Genomic DNA, 20426 nt, shown 5'->3' on the forward strand with positions numbered 1-20426 from the left:
CCCTCTTTAAGTATTTGAAAGGTTGTCACTTAGAGCAGTGGTCCCCAACCTGCGGGCTGCGGCCCGGCGCCGGGCCGCAGCTCCCTCTCCCCGCCCCCCCCCCGCAGTAAAAAACTTCCCCGGCTGCAAGCTTGCGGCCCGGGAAGCTACTTACTGCGGGAGGGCGGGGAGAGGAAATCAGGGCCGGGCTGCGCCCGTGCAGTCCGCGCCCGCGCGGCCCGATCCGCGGGCGTGGCTCGCGGGCGCGGCCCGATCTGCGGACGTGGCTTCTGGGCGTGGCCCGATCCGCGGGCGCGGCTTGCGGGCGCGGCCGGGTGCGGCTCGATGTGCGGGCGCGGCCCGCGGGCGCGGCCAGAAGCGTGGGCGTGGCCCGCGCGGGCGCGGCCCGATGCCCTGCCGGTCCCCAGCCTAATAAAGGTTGGGGACCACTGACTTAGAGGAGGGCAGGATGCTGTTCCCGTTGGCTGCAGAGGAGAGGACACGCAGTAATGGGTTTAAACTTCAAGTACAACGATATAGGCTAGATATCAGGAAAAAGTTTTTCACAGTCAGAGTAGTTCAGCAGTGGAATAGGCTGCCTAAGGAGGTGGTGAGCTCCCCCTCACTGGCAGTCTTCAAGCAAAGGTTGGATGCACACTTTTCTTGGATGCTTTAGGATGCTTAGGGCTGATCCTGCATAGAGCAGGGGGTTGGACTAGATGGCCTGTATGGCCCCTTCCAACTCTATGATTCTATGATTCTATGACAGGCTCCTCTAGATTATAAAAGTTATAGATCTCCATCAATTTTCCATTACCTTAAAGCTTGCTTCAGTTCTCCAGGTGTGCACATGGTCAAAACAGCTGCCTGTTCCCAGACCTCAGAGAGCTCTGTCTCCCTGAAGGGATCCATGCCAAAGAGACCTTCTTCCTGGCTGCCAGGAGTTTTTTTTATCATTTCAGTTTCTCCACCCACTGACCAGCTCAAGAAGCATTCCCTTGTCTCTTTCCTCCTAGTGTAACTGCTACTACCAGCTGACTGTTGTATGGAATTGCCTACTGAGAGGAACAGAACTCCCAGCTTCCCTTTATAACTCTGAGGCCTTGTCTCTGTGTCTCCCACTGCTCAGCACTTGGCCACCACGGGGACAACTTACTCCTGGGTACCTTTCCTGGAGGGTCTCAGGAGTTCCCCTTCCTAGAGACTCCCTAGGAACTTCCAAATCTCTCTTCCCAGCTTGGGGGAAGAGGAGAGCTTGAGTCATCCATTGTCTCTGGCCAGACCTATTAGCATTTGTATGAAGGTCAGCAACTGACTGGCTTACCCCTCCCTGCCTGGATTCGGCCCAGAAAAATAAATCCCGTTAAAATAAATCCCGGGATTGGCCTTGGAAGATGGGCAGTGGCAGCACAGCTGCTGCCTGGGATGTGGGGTTCGTACAACTGCTGCCTCAGCTTTCTCGGCCTCCCTGCCTCTTCTGGGGCGGGACTAGGGACATCTCGTCCGCAGTCATTTTCATTTCAGGGGGCGAAACAGAAGATGTGTTCCACATGAAAAATGGCTGCTTTAGAGGGTGGACTCCATAGTATTTATACTGCCCCCGGGGTCCCTCCCTGCCCCGAATCCCACCCTCTCTCACCTCCACACGCAAAGTCTCCAGGTATTTCCCAACCAAGAGCTAGCAACTCTCTCTGCCCATCAGTTTTGGGGCTCAGTTTTGGGTTGCAAAGTATTGGCTATTACATATCCTTCCTGGCCTTGGAACCTCATACCTGCAGAACCGCCTCTCCTGCTACATCCTAGATAATTTCACTCATCAGAACACGGGTGCCGAGAGCCACCGTGGGACCCCAGGCAAGAATTCCATCGCCCCCCCTCAGCATACGACCCTGATTCAAAGCAAATATCATACCAAAGCAGATCACTTGGCTTTCTGTTACCGTGAATGGAAAAGGCATATTTACCTAGGAATAAGCCCTATTGAACTAAGGGAGACATCAGACTCTCTCAAACAGTACCAACCTACAAAAAGGGTGTACAAATATTTGAACCAACCAGGAGAAAAGTAAACTCACAGGATTATGGATGCCAGCCTCCTGCTGGGCCCTGGGGATCCCCAGAATTACAGCTCATCTCCAGGCCACAGAGATGAGTTCCTCTAGAGAAAATGGCTGCTTAGAAGGTGGACTGCAAGGCATTATACCCCATTGAAATCCCTTCCCCTCCCCAGACCCTGCCCTCTGCTGGCTCCACCCCCAAAGTCTCCAAGCCCCTCCCCCCCAGCTGGCCACCCTAACAGGATTCCAAATAGGGGAAAGAAAATGGGTAAGATGTGAGAAGTCAGTTTCATTGTTCCAGGGAGAGGGGGCAGGTGAGCCTGGACTCCAGGTGGTCTTGTCTTCCTGCATCCACAACTAACCTCAGAAAGCGATTCAAGTCCTTCGCATGCTAAAATTGAAGTAGCTCCAGGTCTCTCATCCTGTTCATCCCACCCCGTTCCCTCCTCTCCTGCTGCCACCTTCTTAAAGAGCAAAAAAGAGAGTGAGAAAATCGGGGCAGATTGGGCTAGTGAAATAATCTGGGAAATAATCTCCAGAGTGCCCTATCTATGCTCCTGATCAGGGTGAAGGTCCGGATCCTTAGTGGATCGGCAGATACAGCATCGACGATAACTTTTGGGCACCATCCTAAACCAGTATAGAAGTCCAGTTTTATTCAGTGGGGCTTATCTCCAGTTTTCTGTTTTCCTTGCTTATTAATTAATTAATTAATTATATTTATATATCGCCCTCCCCGGAGGCTCAGGACGGTTTACATAAAACGTATAAAAATACATGAAACATTCCCTTATTATGAGCTTTTAAAAATTTCACCACTTAATTAATTACAAGGGACCATAGCTCTATTGCATGCATCTTAGTAGGAATTAGAGCTGTTTTTCTTCCTTACTGACAAACATTTTTACATGCATGTATAGCAATATCTGCAGACTTGAGAATTCACTGCATGCATAAAATGAAGCAGATTCTCACTGGAACTACAACTGGAACGACATTATTATTATTATTTTTTAATGGTGGCACAATATTCGTTTTTGGTTTTGACATAACAGACTTTGCCTCAAGGATTTGTCTTTCGGCAAAGATCTCACTTAGGACTTAGTCTAAGAGTTCGATTCCAGCCTGGGCTAGGTTGGAGGAAAAAAACAGAAAAGCTTCTGGGCATGGTTCCCTCTCCATTAAATTAACTGCGGTCTCCTTTCTTCCCATACACTTAAATAATTCCGTGGCATACTTAGAGATACAGAGGAAGCAGTGGGATTGCGGAATAATATTTTGAAACCCTCTGTACAGATGAAGATATGGCAAGGACACGCCCTCTGCCTTTCATTAGAGTAACATAAGTGGCTCGCTGGATCACACCAGAGATTTCTCTAGTCCAGTATCCCACTTCGGACATGAACTACCTGGCCAGATGCATCTGGGAATCCCACCAGCAGAGAACAAAGGCAAAAGCTGCCTCCAAGAATTGCTCTCCAAAACTCATTCCAAAAGTATGTTGCTCCTGACCTGAACATGGAGGTTCCATTGGGTCACCACTGCTAACGGCCCCTCGCAGATCATTTTGCTTCCATCAGCTTGTCTTTAGAAGTCTTTAAATCAGTGGATGGTTCCCTCATATAGTTCAATCAATGATCTGACGAAGCAGCAAGTGGTATAACCAGCAGCTAAGGCATTCTGTTAGCTGCCTTCCATATTTTACGTGGCAAGGGGTAATTACGAGAGTGTTTTAAAAATTCTTGGCCAATGCCATCCACAAGCATATTTTCCTAGCTGGTGCGTGCCACATCATAAAAGGGTGAAGGGAGGAAACCAGTTGGCTGGCTTTTTCCTCCTTTGTTTTGCTAATATGGGTGAGGAATCTATTGATGACAAGAACAAAGCTGGAGTCGAAGGGCACCTTTAAGACCAACTAAGGTTAATTTTGGCACAACTTTATTAGTGGCCTCAGACTAAGGTGCCTATTTTTGGCGAGATCTTGTCTACTTTGGCATGTCCTGCTTTGCACATTTGCTTGCTTAAGCAGAAACCAATAACTACTTGCTAGGTAAAGGTAAAGGTATTCCCTGTGCAAGCACCTGGTCATGTCTGACCCTTGGGGTGACACCCTCCAGCGTTTTCATGGCAGACTCAATACAGGGTGGTTTGCCAGTGCCTTCCCCAGTCATTACCGTTTTACCACCTGCTGGGTACTCATTTTACCGACCTCGGAAGGATGGAAGGCTGAGTCGACCTTGAGCCGGCTGCTGGGATTGAACTCCCAGCCTCATGGGCAGAGCTTTCAGACTGCATGTCTGCTGCCTTACCACTCTGCGCCACAAGAGGCTCTTGCTAGGTTTGCATAAAACTACTTGCTAGGCTTGCATAAATCTTCAGCCGAGCCCTGACTTGCAAAATGCATTTACTTTGCCCATCACCTTTGAGAGATCAATAGTCTGACTCAGTGTAAGGAAAATCCATGTGTGTTCATGAATGGCTAAGCAGGAATGTGATTTGGTCAGGTCCAAGTCATCCGCACCCGCTCTCAAAAAAAAAATGTGCCTGGAAAAAAAACAAACAAAAAATGCAACAGAAAGCAAAGGGGGACACACAGACAAACGGGTATACTTAATTTCCAGGACAATTTTGTTCTGCTCATTCATTGATCTGCAGTCTTCTATTAATATATTTATCAGACTATTAAAGCACTATAGCTGCTCAGACAGGTTCCAGAATTAGTAAAACTGATGAGCAAACCCAGGGGCCTAAGTGATTTATGAAGCAATTTTTTCCTTCGAAAAACAGTCATGCTTAAGCTACGTTAGTAATTAAATATGTTTCCTGTTGCTCATAAGTAGATTCAGGTTTTAGTTCAACTTGGTTGTTGTGTTGATTCAAAGACATCTTTAATGTAGTTTTCTTGCGAAGGAAACAAACTTGTGTGCTGCTGTCTCGTGGTGGCTTGCTTGAGGGATTACCTGCTCCTGAAGAAGTGGCAAGAAGTTACTTCTAGGCTGTTTCTGCAGTGACCTTAAAAATTGTGCCTGCTTCTTCCCTCTTGCAGAAAGAAGGGGACCTGCTTGGTGCCTAGAACCTGAGAGCCAGCTACTGGTGGGATGGGGCCAGCACAATTTTGTAAGCCTGCCTCTAGTCTACCTAGTGTTGCTAGCGCCAGGTGGGGAAATAACTGGAGATTTTGTGGGTGGAGCCGGAGGGAAGCTGGGCTGGGGGAGGGGAGGGGCTCCCATGGGTTGGAATGCTGTAGAGCCCCCTTTCCTAAGTGTCCATTTCCTCCAGATGAGCTGATTTCTGTCGCCTGTAGAGTGGTTGTACTCCCAGATCTCCAGCCACCACCTGGAGGTTGGCAGCCTAAACCACACCTGTACACAGGAGCCCTGACATTGAGAGAAAATGGAACTTGTGAAGTTTAACACTTTCAGACACCTTCTTGTGTAATGGTTGTGCTGAGCTTTCCCTGGCTGAAAATATCTTTCTGCAGACACTTCCCACTACATGAGAAAAATCAACCTGCATAATCTCGAGTGTAAACCAGTAGGTTGACCTTTCATGAAGTTCTGATACTTGTGGCAAAATCCACCTTTCAAGGAGCATCCTTTAACTGGACTTATATGTTCAGCTGATCCTCAACCTTTGACCTCCTCCAAAAGAAGTCAAAGGAGTCTAAATCTGTTTGGCAAAGTCTTCATTTGAGGAATTTGTTGCCACCTCCCCCAGGAAGAGCGTATCTGAATGGCTGGAAGGCAAAAGAAACTGGAAGAGAACCAAGAAGCATCCTGATAGAAGATGATTATAACATATTAACTAGAGCAAAAAAAAAAAAACAGTTGATGTCTGATTACCTATTTATATTGTTTTTTGTGCAGTTATTTAACTCATTCCACCTTCTCTAGCTGAGAGACGCTCTCCTTGTTTACTTCGTAAAACTCCTGGTTGGCAGGACATGGATTGGATGGATCCTCTCTCCATATTTTTCCTCTTTGTCCTTACGATAACCTTCCTTTGGAAAACGGGCACTTTCTGGAATGGCAGCAGCCAAAATGTCCCCCCAGGACCGAGGCCGCTCCCGCTTATTGGAAATCTCCACCTCATGGACCTGAAGAAGCCGTACATAACCATGTGCAAGGTAAACATGTGTCATTGTGGCTCCTGTGAAATAGACTGATTATCTCTGTTGGGCAAAGACAACTATAGTGGCTTCCCCCCAAGGGCTGGCTACAGTTTATGAAATAACACATTTGTTTTATTCTTGCTGTTTCATTCTTTGCTGTTTCTGTCTCAAATACATGTGGGGGAGCTATGAGACCCATTGGGGCAGAGGAACAATGGCTCAGGATGATGTTTCTGACTTTTTTTCTTGGTTTATTTTTTAGTTATCCAAACAGTATGGCTCTGTGTTCAGCATTCAGTTGGGATCCCAGAAAACAGTAGTGCTCTCAGGATATGAGACCGTAATGGAGGCTTTGGTGAACCAGGCTGAAGCCTTTGCTGAAAGGCCCATCATCCCAATCTTTGACGAACTTGTGGAGGGTCATGGTGAGGTCCCTCCATTCCTATTGTGGCTACTCTGTATATGAAGCATAACAATGGGAAGCCCTAAAGGACTAGGGGATTTAAACTATCATTTAAGAGTGGTGAGGCAGCCAACATGCTGTCTGAAGCTCTGACCATGAGGCTGGGAGGTCAGTCCCAGCAGCCGGCTCAAGGTTGACTCAGCCTTCCATCCTTCCGAGGTCGGTAAAATGAGTACCCAGCTTGCTGGGGGGTAAACGGTAATGGCTGGGGAAGGCACTGGCAAACCACCCCGTATTGAGTCTGCCATGAAAACGCTGGAGGGCGTCACCCCAAGGGTCAGACATGACTCGGTGCTTGCACAGGGGAGACCTTTACCTTTACCTTAAGAGTAATTGGCTTATTTCCCCACTCTGCTGTGAACATCTGTAGACATCAGCTCTTCTCCATGCCATACAATGAAATTATGCTTAGGGTAGACCCAATACGAAAACTTAGGGACACCCAATGAAGTTGCTGGTTGACAGATTCTGGACAGACAAAAGGAAATAGTTCTTTATTTGATGAGTCCTTAAACTGTGGAATTCACTGCCAGTGGATGTAGTGACAGTAGGGTTGCCAGGTCCACTGGACGGCAGAAGTCCCCTGCTTTCCAGATGCACTGCATTTCCAGATTGCACTGAGTTCTGTGCTATTCAGATAGTAAAGAGGATGCATTATGGGATACAGTTGAGAGTAGCAAAACTGAATCCTCATAGCCCTTTTTCCTATATAAAAGAGCAAGTGTCCTAATGTTCAGCCTATGGATCACAGCAATAAAGTCATATATCACAATAGTAAAAAAATATCCAATAAAAATCCAATACAAAAATCCAAATCCAATTCCCTCTCCACCACTTTCTTAGCCCCCTCATTCGGCTAGCCCAAGCTGGAGATTACAACAATAAACGGGGAGACAAGATAAATGAGAATGGAGGGACAGCCCTGGGCTGAATCTGCACAGAGTTTTTATTTCAATCCCAGGTCGAGTCAATCTCTGCTCTCTACACTGAATGCGATTTTCATTTTGATTGTGGGCGATTTAAACTTTTCATCTGCAACAAGCATGATTGATCCGAAGTGACCCTACCTTTCCCCCGCAATATCCTGGAGTGGATATAACCCTGGATATTTGAAAAATCAGCACGAGTAAGCGTGTAGCTCTTTGCTTTCCTTGAAATAACTTGCTGCAGAGCCTCCAACACTGTAGAAAAGCCTTCATAGGCCAGGGCATCAGTTCCTGGTTCCCAGGTTGCAAGGCCGCCCTTAAAGGGGAACCCCTTACTTCTCTCAGTAGCAGCTCCAGAAGCCCTAACTTCTCTCAGCAGAGATTTTCCTCTTGGATTTATTCGCCCTCTTCTGTTGTCTCCAATCCTCTTCCCCACCCCCTTCAAGAAAGGAAAGAGGCTCCTGCTCCCCCACACTGACCTTCCGTAATCATTTGCAGAACACTTTTCTGTTTCAATGGGGAGGGGGGGCATAGAGGAAGACCGGAGTTCAAATCGATCTGAATTCAGCAAGATCCACAACAGAATAAACCAAGTAAGTGCAGAATCAGCCCTGGTCTCAACTGCAGGCTTGGTGGAAGAGCACCATCTTACAGGCCCTGCAGAACTCCGTCAGGGCCCGGGTCTCCGGCGCAACTCCTTCTACCAGGTGGGAACCAGCAGCGAAATGTCCCTGGCTCTGGTCAAGAGTAGGCGATGGTCCTTGGGGCCAGGGGTCACCAGGAAATTGGTGTTCGCATAGCATGATGCTCTCCAGGGAGCATATTGGGAGAGCTGTCATAGGGGGGAAAGTGAAGTGGAAAACAGGAAAGTAACGTTGTCAAGGAGGGAAATCCTGCCCATTACCTCTGGCATTTGACTGTCCTAAACTCAGTATACATTACACCACACCAGTATACATTACACCAGTATGCATTACACCACAATGTAGTGGTGAAGAGTGCAGGAGTAGTATCTGGGAGATGTGGCCTCAAATCCTCTTGTGCCAACTTGAAATCTGGCTTTCATTCAGGCATTATTTTTGCCCACGGTGAGAACTGGAAAGTGATGCGGCGTTTTACATTAACCACCTTACGGGACTACGGAATGGGCAAGAAGACCATTGAAGACAGGATCATAGAGGAGTGTGGATTCTTGATAAAGAGGTTTGAATCTTATGAAGGTGAGCTGGGGTTTATCTTTTCTGCTCTATCTCCAATGCAAAACAAATTGGTCTTTCAAGATTTATTGGCAGGGCTTTCCCCCCCAAGGAATTCTAGCAACTGTTGCTTGGGAGCTCTGACAGTGTCAGGTATCTCTGGCTTCCAAATGTACATCCTGCAAGGTTCCCTGAGGAGCTATGCTAAGCCCCCTTTGACCACCAGGACATATATCTGTTTACCAGGCTTCTTGTTAAGGAGCTGATCTTGCAACCCTATTTCTTTAGTGCACATTTTAAGTCTGAAAAACTCCTGTTTATGTTGAGCAATGAAAATAAAGGTGCAAGCAGGAACCATTTTGCAAAAAAAATACATTTCAGCCTGGGAAATAGGAGGAGGACTGTGATGCCAGGACTCTCTGAGATCCTCAGCCATTGATAGAACAAAATTCTGTTTTATTCAAGATGTAAGCTTTTGTGTGCACAGCACCCATCCTCAGATGCATGAAAGTTTAAACCTGGCATTTATTTATTTAACATCTATATGCGTCCCCTGGCTCAGCTGGTACGGAGTTATGGGCTTGGGTGTCACCAGTACGCTGATGATACCCAGCTCTATCTCTTGATGGATGGCCGGCCAGATCTCCCCCCAGAAAAATTCGCCAGTTGTTTGGAAGCAGTGGCTGGATGGATCAGGAAGAGCCGCCTGAGACTCAACCCCTCTAAGACGGAGGTCCTTTGGCTAGGCCGAAGGGAGCAGGAACAGGAAGCGCGTCTTCCCTGCCTGGACGGGGTACAATTGTCATCTGTGCCCCAAGCCAGGAATTTGGGAGTGATTCTGGATGCCTCACTTTCCATGGAGGCCCAGGTCACTAAGGTAGCCCGGACGGCGTTTCTCCATCTACGCCAAGCTCGGCTACTAGCGCCCTACCTGCCCCCGGAACACCTGGCCACTGTGATCCATGCAACGGTTACTTCTAGATTAGACTTCTGTAACTCGCTCTACGCGGGCCTACCCTTGTCTCTAACCCGGAAGTTACAGCTGGTACAGAATGCAGCTGAACGGGTCCTCACTAAATCATCTTGGAGGTCCCATGTTCAGCCTCTGCTGAAGCAGCTGCACTGGTTGCCAGTTTGTTTCCGGATTAGGTTCAAGGTTTTGGTATTAACCTTTAAGACTATACGCGGCTTGGGTCCTGCATACTTGAGGGACCGCCTATCTCCTTATGCCCCCCGCAGGGCACTTCGCTCTGCGGGTAAGAATCTGCTGATGATCCCAGGACCCCGGGAGGCACGCCTGGCCTCGACAAGGGCCAGGGCCTTTTCGGTCCTGGCCCCTACCTGGTGGAATGAGCTCCCTGAAGAGCTGCGGGCCCTGTCGGAGCTCTCTGAGTTCCGCAGAGCCTGCAAAACGGAGCTCTTCCGCCAGGCGTTTGTCTAAGGCCGGGTGATGGCCCGGGGCTAAGATCGGACCCCTCTCCCCGGAGGGGGGAGGCCAGTACTAAACTGACCTGGTTCCCCAGAGTGTTCCATCCTATGCCCAATTATCCTCCGTTCCCTTCTACTCATCCAGTGGGCCTGTACGGGAATAGTTTTAATCGCCATCATTGTGACTTAGTCATTGTTTTAATGGGGTTTTAATGGGGAATTTTAATGGTTAATATATTGTATCTGTATCAAAATGTTGTGAACCGCCGCGAGCCGGTTTCCGAGAGCGGCGGTCATACAAATCAAATAAATAATAATAATAATAATAATAAATTAGTGTTTGTCTTAGAGGTGCCACTGGATTCAAAAGTCACAGCTACCCACCTGATCCTATCACAGTGGTAATAGTAAGGCTCTTTCCCAATTGAACCCTCTCTGATTTCTTTATTGGTGTAGGAAAACCGTTTGAGAACACCGAAATCATGAATGCTGCCGTTGCCAATATTATAGTATCGATATTACTCGCCAAACGATTTGAATATGACGATCCCACATTTCTAAGACTCTTGAGCATGCTCAGTGAAAACGTCCGTCTTTCTGGAAGCCCTTCAGTCCAGGTGACTCTTCCATTTTAACACCTGCTAGAGAAGAGTTTCAGGCCTGTTTGGGGTTGCCAATCAAATCCCCCTCCCCTCCAAGGCTCTACCCCAAATCTCCAGGAATGTTTTAACCAGGACTTGGCAACCCTAGTTCTGGTGCTCAGAGGGTAGGGATTCATTGGCCTCACCCCCTATACCTGTTTCCTTCCTTCTTCCCTCCCTCCCTCCCTGAGATGGTGAGGAGTATTCTCAAAAGCTTGTACTCCCAAAATCTTGTTGGTCTCAGAAATGTTACTGGACTTGAGTCTAGCTCTGCTTCAGGAGAACTGGAGCTCTGCTTCAGGAGAACTGGACTTGAGTCTAGCTCTGCTTCATTAATTTCTACAGCCAGAAGTAAAGAAGCCCCACATGGTCTACAGACCCAAGTCTTCCAGGTTCCAGAGCCTTTTCCAAACCCAGCTCCTGGCTGAATTTTCCTATGTCACTCGTGACTCTTTGGAGACAATGAGCCAAGATATTGAAGCAAAAACGCTTTCTCCTGGTTGCCTGAGAAACATTGCTAATCATTGTATTGCTTATCTTTTATTTCCCCCCAGCTGTACAATATGTTTCCTGCTCTGGGCTTCCTTTTGGGAGCTCGTAAGAAAGTCCTGAATAACAGAGACGAGCTCTACGCCTTCATAAAGGCCACCTTCATAGAGCACCTGAAGGAACTGGATGCCAATGACCAAAGAAGCTTGATCGATTCATTTCTTATCCGGCAGCAAGAGGTAACGCCACCTTTTCAAGATATTAGTGGCTGCAGATGAATGTGGAACACCTGAGTCTTAAATATATACTATGCATTTTCTCACTGCAAGCAATGTTACCGAGTGGGCGGGTCCACAGCTCAGCTCCCCAACCATATTCTGCACGATCCCACCACTTCTGGGGTTTCTTGAAGCCCAAAGAAAGTTTCAGGGGATTCTCAACAATAAAAAAGTTGAGAAAGGCTGCTTTAGAGGGACAGGCATATTGCAAAATCCAACACAAAAACCACGTATTTTTATTGGTCCTGATAAAATATATTCGGTGGCTTTTGGTTTTGAGGTTTGGTTTGGATCAGTCTGGTTACCCACAACCGTTTTCTGCTACTGCATATATTGGAGATATATCACTCCTCTCTATTCCTGTCAATGCTGTGAAGCTCTCAGGGCCCTCTTGCGGTTCAGAGCAACCATTTAATTGTAATCATGACTTCATTCTTATCCCTGTAGGAGAAGAACACGATGAATGGCTTTTTCCATAACGAGAACCTGAAAGCCCTGGTGGCCAACTTATTCGGTGCTGGCACAGAGACCACCTCGACGACACTCCGCTGGGGCCTCCTTTTAATGATGAAGTACCCCGAAATCCAGAGTCAGTTGGCTTCTGTTGTCTTGAGCCTGAACTCTGCTCAGGTTTCTGGATGGTTATTATATGCCGTAGGGGTTTGGAACAGAGTGGCTTCAGATGGGAATTGAAAACAAATCAGCCAGCGTCATAATGCTCTTGTGGTGCAGCATTCTTTGGACTTTGGTGTACCGTTCTGGTCAGCGCACCTCAAAAAAAATATTGTCGCATTAGGAAAAGTTCAGAAAAGAGCAACTAAAATGATTAAAGAGATGGAACACTTCCCTTGTGAGGAATAGTTTTAAAAGTTATGGTTCTTTAGCTTGGAGAGCCAACAACCGAGGGGTGACATGATAGAGGTTTACAAAATTATGCACGAGAGGGAGAGAAATAAATATTTTTCGCTTCCTTGCAGTACAAGAATTCATGGGCACTCAATGAAATTAATGAGCAGTAGGTTGAGAACAGATAAAGGGAAGTCCTTCTTCACCCAAAGAGTAATTCACATATGGAATTCGCTGCCACAGGAAGCGGTCTACTAGCCTAGACTGTTTCAGGAGGGGATTGGAGAAACATCTGGAGCAGAGGTTCATCAGCTGCTGTTAGTCACAAGATGGGACACTGTGTTAGGGGCAATGATGCTCTGTGTTTGTGGCGCTTGGGGGGGTAATGAGGGGGGCTTCTAGAGTTCTGGCCCCGATGGTGAACCTCCTGATGGCGCCTAGTTTTTGGCCAGTGTTTGATACAGAGCTTTGGCCTAATTCAAGATGGCTTCACTTATGTTCTTATGATATGGATGGAGCATTACTAAGATTTTTACATAGTATCCTGGGAACTCTGAGATGTGTCATGGGAATAGCGCTGAAAGCCCAGTTTGGAGAATGTCTTTTGAAGCAAAGTCCTGGTGGGGAGCGTTTAATCTGAAATTTAAGATGTTGAAACTGACTGTAGAATCTGGTCTTCTTGAATTAGCTGTGCTGGAGTATGATACCAATGATTGGGTCAAAGAATGGAATTTTAATTATTAACTCTGAACATGACCAGTGATATGATAGAAACTATGATTAGCTGTGTCAGCCAATTAAAAGGAGTATGGGGGACCTTGATTATAAGTGTATGCCGGTTAAAGGTCAGAGTATGGTATTTTCCTAATTAAAATGTCAAACTCCCTGTTTGATCACCTTACCATTGGTGGTGAGGAAGGTTTAATGGTATTCCATATTATAATAGATTCTACAGATGTGCTACTAACCAAATTAACTTCACAGATCAAATTCTTTTGGATTGTCCAGAATTTCCAGATTTGAGAGGTGCATTGATTTTTCCTTTACGAGCCAGAGATTTCCAACCAGGGGTCCAGGGACCCCCCTCCCCCCCCAGCATAACACAGAACCTCTAGAGGGGGGTCTATGGCATTTCCCCTCTTGCTTTGATGGAATTGGCCACAAGCTAGGGTACCAGCCACTTTCATTGCTTCCCCTCCCCCCTCCCAAATTCTCTTTGTTTCTGTACCTGGGAGGGGGTGGAGCCCACACACCTACTCCCGTCTTAAATGCAGCCTGTACCTCCCCACTTCAGTTTTCCTTGAGTGTGCCTGTGAACATGGGTAGTGATGTCATTTGTGGGGGGCATGACCAGCTGACATCACTTCCGGGGCTCATTGAAGCCTGGACAAAAGGATGAAAAAGGCCGACTTAAGCTAAGTCTTCTTGCTTACTAAGAAAGAGATGAAGACAAGTAAGTAATGTTGAGTGTGGCTAAATTTTTGGTAGCTGTAGCAAAATCAAATTGTAGCTCGGGTTGTATATCTTATGCTTCCAGTTCAGTGTTCAACCGTTTGTACTTTATGACTCTAGTTATGAAAACAGTAATCAGGAAGATATATCTATTATGTATTTATAGAAAGGTTTGTATCCCACCCTCTGCCTTTTTTTGAGGGAGTCAGCTTGAAACTGTGAAGTTTATTATCGTGAAATGAAATGTTTTATTTTTCTCAGAAAAAGTCCAGGAAGAAATTGCACAGGTAGTGGGATCTGCTCAGCTACGGACTGAACACCGTGCAAAAATGCCGTACACAGATGCCGTAATCCATGAAGTTCAGAGGTTTGCTAATATTGTCCCTGCAAGCTTGCCACGAGCAACCACGGTGGATGTCACTCTGAAAGGCTACTTCATTCCCAAGGTGATCAGTCTGTCTTCAATGCATTATGACCTTGGCTAAGTTGATTCCGCCATTTCTGTTCATTCATTTATCAGAAAATCCTCTTTGCAAATATTTTGCAGAATTAAGTTAGCTAAATCCGATTGATTTCAGTGGAAGAGCCAAGTGAAACCGCCCAGAGCCGTAGGGAATGGCGGCACAAAATGAATAAACAAATGAATGAATGAATGAATGAATGAATGAATGAATGAGCTAAATCCCATTGGTTTCAATGGAAGAGCCAAGTGAACGTTAATTCCACCTATTCAAAAATGAGATCCTCCTGAGCACTCAATTATCTGGCATGGTGCTAGAATACTAAAATGTGTTTTTAATGAAAAATATGATTTTAATATTTAATGTTATCTATAATTGTATTCATTGACTCCTGTTACGTGACCAGAGCCTAATGGTAAGGGCAGGCTACAGGAATATTCATTCATTTGTTTGTTCATTTGTTCGTTCATTCATTGGCTTTTGGGTCGAAATGATGTGAACATGAACACAGCCAGATGTGGTTAGCTCACGCCAAAATACTTCAAATCTTTTCAGTGTTCTTCATTTAAGTCAAATCTTTACCCTGTTTTCCTTGCACTTGAGTTCACACATAGGTCAACCATGCCTGGTGATTAAGAGCGGAGGTCTCTAATTTGGCAATCCGGGTTTGATTCCTTAGTCCTCTGCCACATGCAGCCAGCTGAGTGACCTTGGCCTAGTCACAGTTCTCTCAGAGCTCTCTCAGCCCCACCTACCTCAGAGGATGTCTATTGTGAGAAGAGGAAGACTATTGTAAGCTACATTGAGACCTCTTTGGGCTGTGAAAGGTAGGGTATGAAACCCGCTCTTCTTATTCGGTATGTGGGCCTGCTGTTTTCTTTCTCTGTAGGGTCATACTCTTTAAGTATTTGAAAGGTTGTCACTTGGAGGAGGGCAGGATGCTGTTTCTGTTGGCTGCAGAGGAGAGGACACGCAGTAATGGGTTTAAACTTCAAGTACAACGATATAGGCTAGAGATCAGGAAAAAAATTTTTCACAGTCAGAGTAGTGCAGCAGTGGAATAGGCTGCGTAGGGAGGTGGTGAGCTCCCCCTCACTGGCAGTCTTCAAGCAAAGGTTGGATACACACTTTTCTTGGATGCTTTAGGATGCTTTGGGTTGATCCTGTGTTGAGCAGGGGGTTGGACTAGATGGCCTGTATGGCCCCTTCCAACTCTATGATTCTATGATTCTATATACTTAGCTAAAAGTATGGCTGGCTTATTAATTTTCTTCATTCCAGTCCAGTTGCTTCTTAGAAACCAACAAGATTTTTAGAGTATAAGCTTTGGAGAGTTAGAATTTCCTTTTGTCAGATTTCACAGAGGGTGCTTTGACTCTCAAAAACTTTATTGAGAAATTCTTGTTTGTCTCTGTGGTGCTCTTGGTCATGAGTTTAGCTTTTCTACTCCAGACCCAACAAGTCTCGCTTCCAGAGTAATGTTCATCCCCCCTCCCAATCCAAAATAAGCTATTGCTTTGCCTTTGCAGGGGACTTACATCATCCCATTACTGGGCTCTGTGCTGCAAGATGAAACTCAGTGGGAGAAACCACTTAAATTCTACCCGGAGCACTTTCTGGACTCGGATGGAAAGTTCGTAAAGAGAGATGCATTCATGCCTTTCTCTGCAGGTATCTACCTCTAGATATTGGTGGGCTTAATTACTGGCTGAGGTGTCTGAATCCTAAGTACCTTGGCTTGGAAGAACGCTATCACCGGTGGCCATTTCTCATTGTGCAGAACCAAAATGTTTGCACTCCTCATTTAGCACTGCAGCAATTCTCTCTATGCCCATTTTGGGCATCTTGTGCTAGGTTTCACTGGGAGTTCATCATTCTTTTACAAACAGTGTTCTCTCTCAGTAACAATAATAATTATAGCAAAGTTTGAGTCCAGGGGCACCTGTATGACCAACAAGGTATTAGTCTCGTTATGAGCTTTTGTGTGCACGCACCCTTCCTCAGATACAGTGGAATGGAAATGAGCCGTTCATACATTGAGGGTAGATGCTAAGTTGTAAAGTAGCATACAACTACTAATGAAAATGTTTAATAGGTTCATCATCATCATCATCATCCTCATCATTATTATTTGAATGTATTTATTGCCACTCAGCAGAGCCGGCTTGTGGTGGGTTACAAGATAAAAATAAAGATACAAGTCTCCTAACACCCCCCCCCCCCTGCGGAAATTACAACAATTAACAGAGATACAGATTCCAATAACAAGCGTGGCGGCAAACCAATCCCCCACCAACCCTCGCTGGGGACTAGGGGAGAACTGCTGTCCACCATTAAAATGTCAAAGACCAAACAGGAATAACAAGCATCAGTTACCATTGGTTTGGGGTTAATTCTGGGGGGAGAGGAGAGGGAAACATAGTGAAGGAAATAAATTTGTCAAAATTGGAGATTGATGGACAGATGTGTCCTTAATTGTGCAATGATCTCAGTAATCAACTGTGACCTTGCCATTACACTCCATCTGCCTCCTCTGAAGCATTGTGGTGACCTTACACCATCTTCTTCTTTGGTGTAGATTTATCTTCCCTCCCACCAGACCACGGAAATATATTCCAGTCAACCATTCCAAACTACGTTACATTCTCTTATTCATTACATGATATTATAATCTACTATTCTGTTATTCCAAAAAAGAAATAAAATATAGAGGACGTATGGCCCGACTGAGGGATTGGTGAGAATACAGACGTAAGGGCTGAATGAAGTTAGCATATGTAGTGAGATAAGAAACCAATATCCCTGTTAAGTCCTACTTTATAAACCCTTTATCAAGAAATTCATTAAACTGGACTTCCTTCTCCATTATTACAGGTCGAAGACTTTGTACAGGGGAAACCCTCGCTAAAATGGAGCTCTTTTTGTTCTTTACAAGCCTTCTCCAGAAATTCACCTTCCAGCAGGCCCCTGGAATGTCTAAAGAGGACCTGGACTTCACAACACTGCTTGGGATAACAGCACCTCCAGTACCTTACATGTGCTGTGCTTTGTCACGTTCCTAAGGTTCAACTCTGCTTAGTTCTCCAGTGTGCTTCCTTAGTCTTTTCTGCAGCTTCTTGCCTGGTGAAGACCTTTCATGGCAGTGACCTCAGAGGATTCATCTTCACAGGATTAGATCCAACCAGTTTTTCCAGTCAGTCTGGCTCTGGATTTCCTTTCTTGCTACACTCTCAATCCAATGTGGGTTGTGTCCATGGAGGTCTCATGATCTCCAGCGTAGACTTTGGGGCAGTCACAACTGACCCCTTTATCACCAGTGGGAAACCTGGTTGGATCCAACCCATCGCCTTGATCTTTAGCTCTTTAGGTGCCAGTCTGCCAAATCAACTCTGAGCCACTGCTGAACTTGAAATCTGAACATCACCATGAGACGTGCGGGCTGGCAAGCAGAACGTCAGCTACAAAAATCCACTGAAAGCGTTAAACCAGCCCACTAAAAAGGCAGGGTAAAGAACTTTGTTGAGGGGTCTTTAGTTGACCCTCCCTGGGCCACACCCTTCTCAGCCGTTGTGCCTGACTTCTCCGTCGCAACCAGGAAACCACAGGAGCCAGAAGACTGATGCAAACCTTGGTCATTCTTCCACCAACAATCACACGTGCTCTGCTGTCTTCCCCCCACCTACTTCCCCTCTGGTGTCTTTTATTTCCCTCTTTGACTCCTCTCCTGCTCATTTGAGGTCTGCGGGTTACACCCCTCCTTCCTGCTTGCCTCTCCACGTTCTAGCTGGTAAGCAATTACTTCTGTTTCTCCCACATGTACACTGATCTTCGCTCTCTTGGTCTGGCCCTTCCCTGAGGCTGGGGTCTTAAGGATGTGTTCTTAACCTCCCCTGGGTCCCACCCTCTCCTACGGGATGCCTGAGAACTTTCTTCTGCGCCCTGTTGAAGCTGTTCCCCTGCTGCAATCATAAACGCACAACTATCTTCTATCCCCTGTCTCTGTCGTCTTCTGTCTTTCTCTCTGGGTGCTTTTGGTGTCTCTTCTGTCCTATTCTGCCCCTGATCGTATCAGCCCCCAAGTCCGGGCGGTTCCCCATTTCTCCCCCCCTCCATCCCATAATTATTCTTCAGCCCTTCATGGGTTAACTCCGCGGCTTTTCGGTCAGCTGCAGGTTCAGCCGCAGCTTGACTTTTTCCTCCTTCTCGGCTGGGCTGAGCGGCTGTGGCTTGACCTCTTTGTAATTGGAGCTCCTTGTAACCCCCTTGATTCCTATCTCCCCCTCCTCCCTTGCTCCCACCTGGACACAGTGAAGACCTTTCATGGCAATGTTCTCAGAGGATTCAGTTTCACAGGGTTAGATTTTAGGGTTAGAAAACCAACCAGTTTTTTCAGTCAGTCTGGCTCTGGATTTCCTTTCTTGCTACAGCCACAATTCTTTATGGGTTTTGTCCATACAGGTATGATCTCCAGTGTAGACTTTGGGGCAGTCACAATTGATCCCCTTACCACCAGTGGAAAACCTGGTTGGATCCAACCCATCGCCTTGAGCTTTGCAATTTATGTGCCAGTCTGCCAAATGAACTCTGAGACACCGCTGAACTTGAAATTTGAACATCATAATAAGATTTGGACTTTGAGTCTTGTTTGTCTCGATGTATATAATGATGATGATGGTCTTTATTTTTCAAATATACCTTCCACTGATCTTCACGGCAGGTAACATCTGTATACTGCACTCCGTGGTATAAATAAAAGGCTAAGGGGGGTGGGGGTGGGCCGAGTCCGTGATCGAAATCAGCGATTGGCCCCTTTATTTTAAATGGGCTTTGAAGCTAGTTAGTGTATAAAACAGTTACAGATAGCATTAAAAATTCCAAAGCAGATATAGAAAAACCAATAAGAATACTGTCTGCTGGTTTTCTTGCATTAACACATTAAAGATGTCTTTGAATGAACACAACAACCAAGTGGAGTTAAACCTTCACCTACTTAAGAGCAACAAGAAACAAATATATTAAATCACCAATGTGAAAAAATTGCTTCATAGATCACTTAGGTCATTGGATTTGCTCAACCTGTTCTAATGGAACCTGTCTGAGCAGGCATATTGCTTTAATAGTCTGATAAATATTTTAATAGAAGATCTCAGCTCTTTGAACGAGTCAGCAGAACTAAGTTGTCCTGGAAATTAAGTACACTCTTTTGTTTGTGTGTCGTTGTCCCCGCTTTGCATTCCGTGTTGCATTTCCCCCCCAGTCACTGTTGGGGGGGGGGGATGACTTGGACCTGACAAAATCACAGTCCTGCTTAGCCACCTGTGAACACACATGGATGTGCCTTGCACTGAGTCAGACCATTGGTCTCTCAAGCTTGAAGGGTTCATTGCAAACGAATGCCATTTGCAAAAGTCAGGGTTCGGCTGGACATTTACGCACACCTAGGAAGTTATTGTTGCATTCTGCATAAGCAAGCAAATTCCAGCAAATATGCCAACAGGATGTGGCAAACTGGGAAAGATGTCTCAAAACATAGCTGATTATGGAAAACAGTAGTGGATTCGCAAGAATACTATGACAGATGTGATTGTAAGAAGAGAAATTAAATATATAGGCACAAAGGAAGGAAAGGTCTGTAGCACAACAAGCATCTGTGGATGTCTAAAAGTTCTGTGCTTCGTGGTATAAAATGCTGATGTTAATGCTGTTTGGCTATGTTCCCTAGTTTTGCTGTGAGAGACCCCCTTATTGCAATAAAGTTGTGTCTGCTTCTGGAATCTCACTGGCTGTGCTCTTTATTGAGAGTTAACAAACCAGGTTAGAAACCCATTTGCCTAACAAAGTTGATGTTTGACTGGCAGCTGATTCCCAGGGCGTCTAGCAGAATTCTTGCACATTAGGTAAAGGTAAAGGTATCCCCTGTGCAAGCACCGAGTCATGTCTGACCCTTGGGGTGACGCCCTCTAGCGTTTTCATGGCAGACTCAATACGGGGTGGTTTGCCAGTGCCTTCCCCAGTCATTACCGTTTACCCCCCAGCAAGCTGGGCACTCATTTTACCGACCTCGGAAGGATGGAAGGCTGAGTCAACCTTGAGCCGGCT

General features: G+C 46.1%; 1 protein-coding gene across 1 annotated transcript; it reads left to right on the plus strand.

The window, feature by feature from the left end:
• Window positions 1-5909: 5909 nt before the first annotated feature.
• On the plus strand, window positions 5910-20101 carry LOC143834315 (cytochrome P450 2K1-like). Its single transcript, XM_077331035.1, has 9 exons — window positions 5910-6162; window positions 6410-6572; window positions 8607-8756; window positions 10617-10777; window positions 11356-11529; window positions 12016-12157; window positions 14128-14312; window positions 15857-15998; window positions 17202-20101. The coding sequence occupies exons 1-9, from the start codon at window positions 5980-5982 to the stop codon at window positions 17387-17389; spliced, it is 1488 nt and encodes a 495-aa protein (XP_077187150.1). The 5' UTR covers window positions 5910-5979; the 3' UTR covers window positions 17390-20101.
• The last annotated feature ends 325 nt before the right edge of the window (window positions 20102-20426 follow it).

Source organism: Paroedura picta, chromosome 3, assembly GCF_049243985.1.
Source record: "Paroedura picta isolate Pp20150507F chromosome 3, Ppicta_v3.0, whole genome shotgun sequence".
In the NCBI taxonomy this organism is placed as follows: domain Eukaryota; kingdom Metazoa; phylum Chordata; class Lepidosauria; order Squamata; family Gekkonidae; genus Paroedura; species Paroedura picta.

What these genes read in the sequence shown, in the direction of transcription:
- LOC143834315 (XM_077331035.1), top strand. Translation starts at nt 5,980, where the DNA reads ATGGATTGGATGGATCCTCTCTCCATATTTTTCCTCTTTGTCCTTACG. An exon ending in GAGGTTTGAATCTTATGAAG is followed by an intron (nt 8,757 to 10,616) that starts GTGAGCTGGGGT and finishes TTATTGGTGTAG; the next exon opens with GAAAACCGTTTGAGAACACC. An exon ending in TTCTTATCCGGCAGCAAGAG is followed by an intron (nt 11,530 to 12,015) that starts GTAACGCCACCT and finishes TTATCCCTGTAG; the next exon opens with GAGAAGAACACGATGAATGG.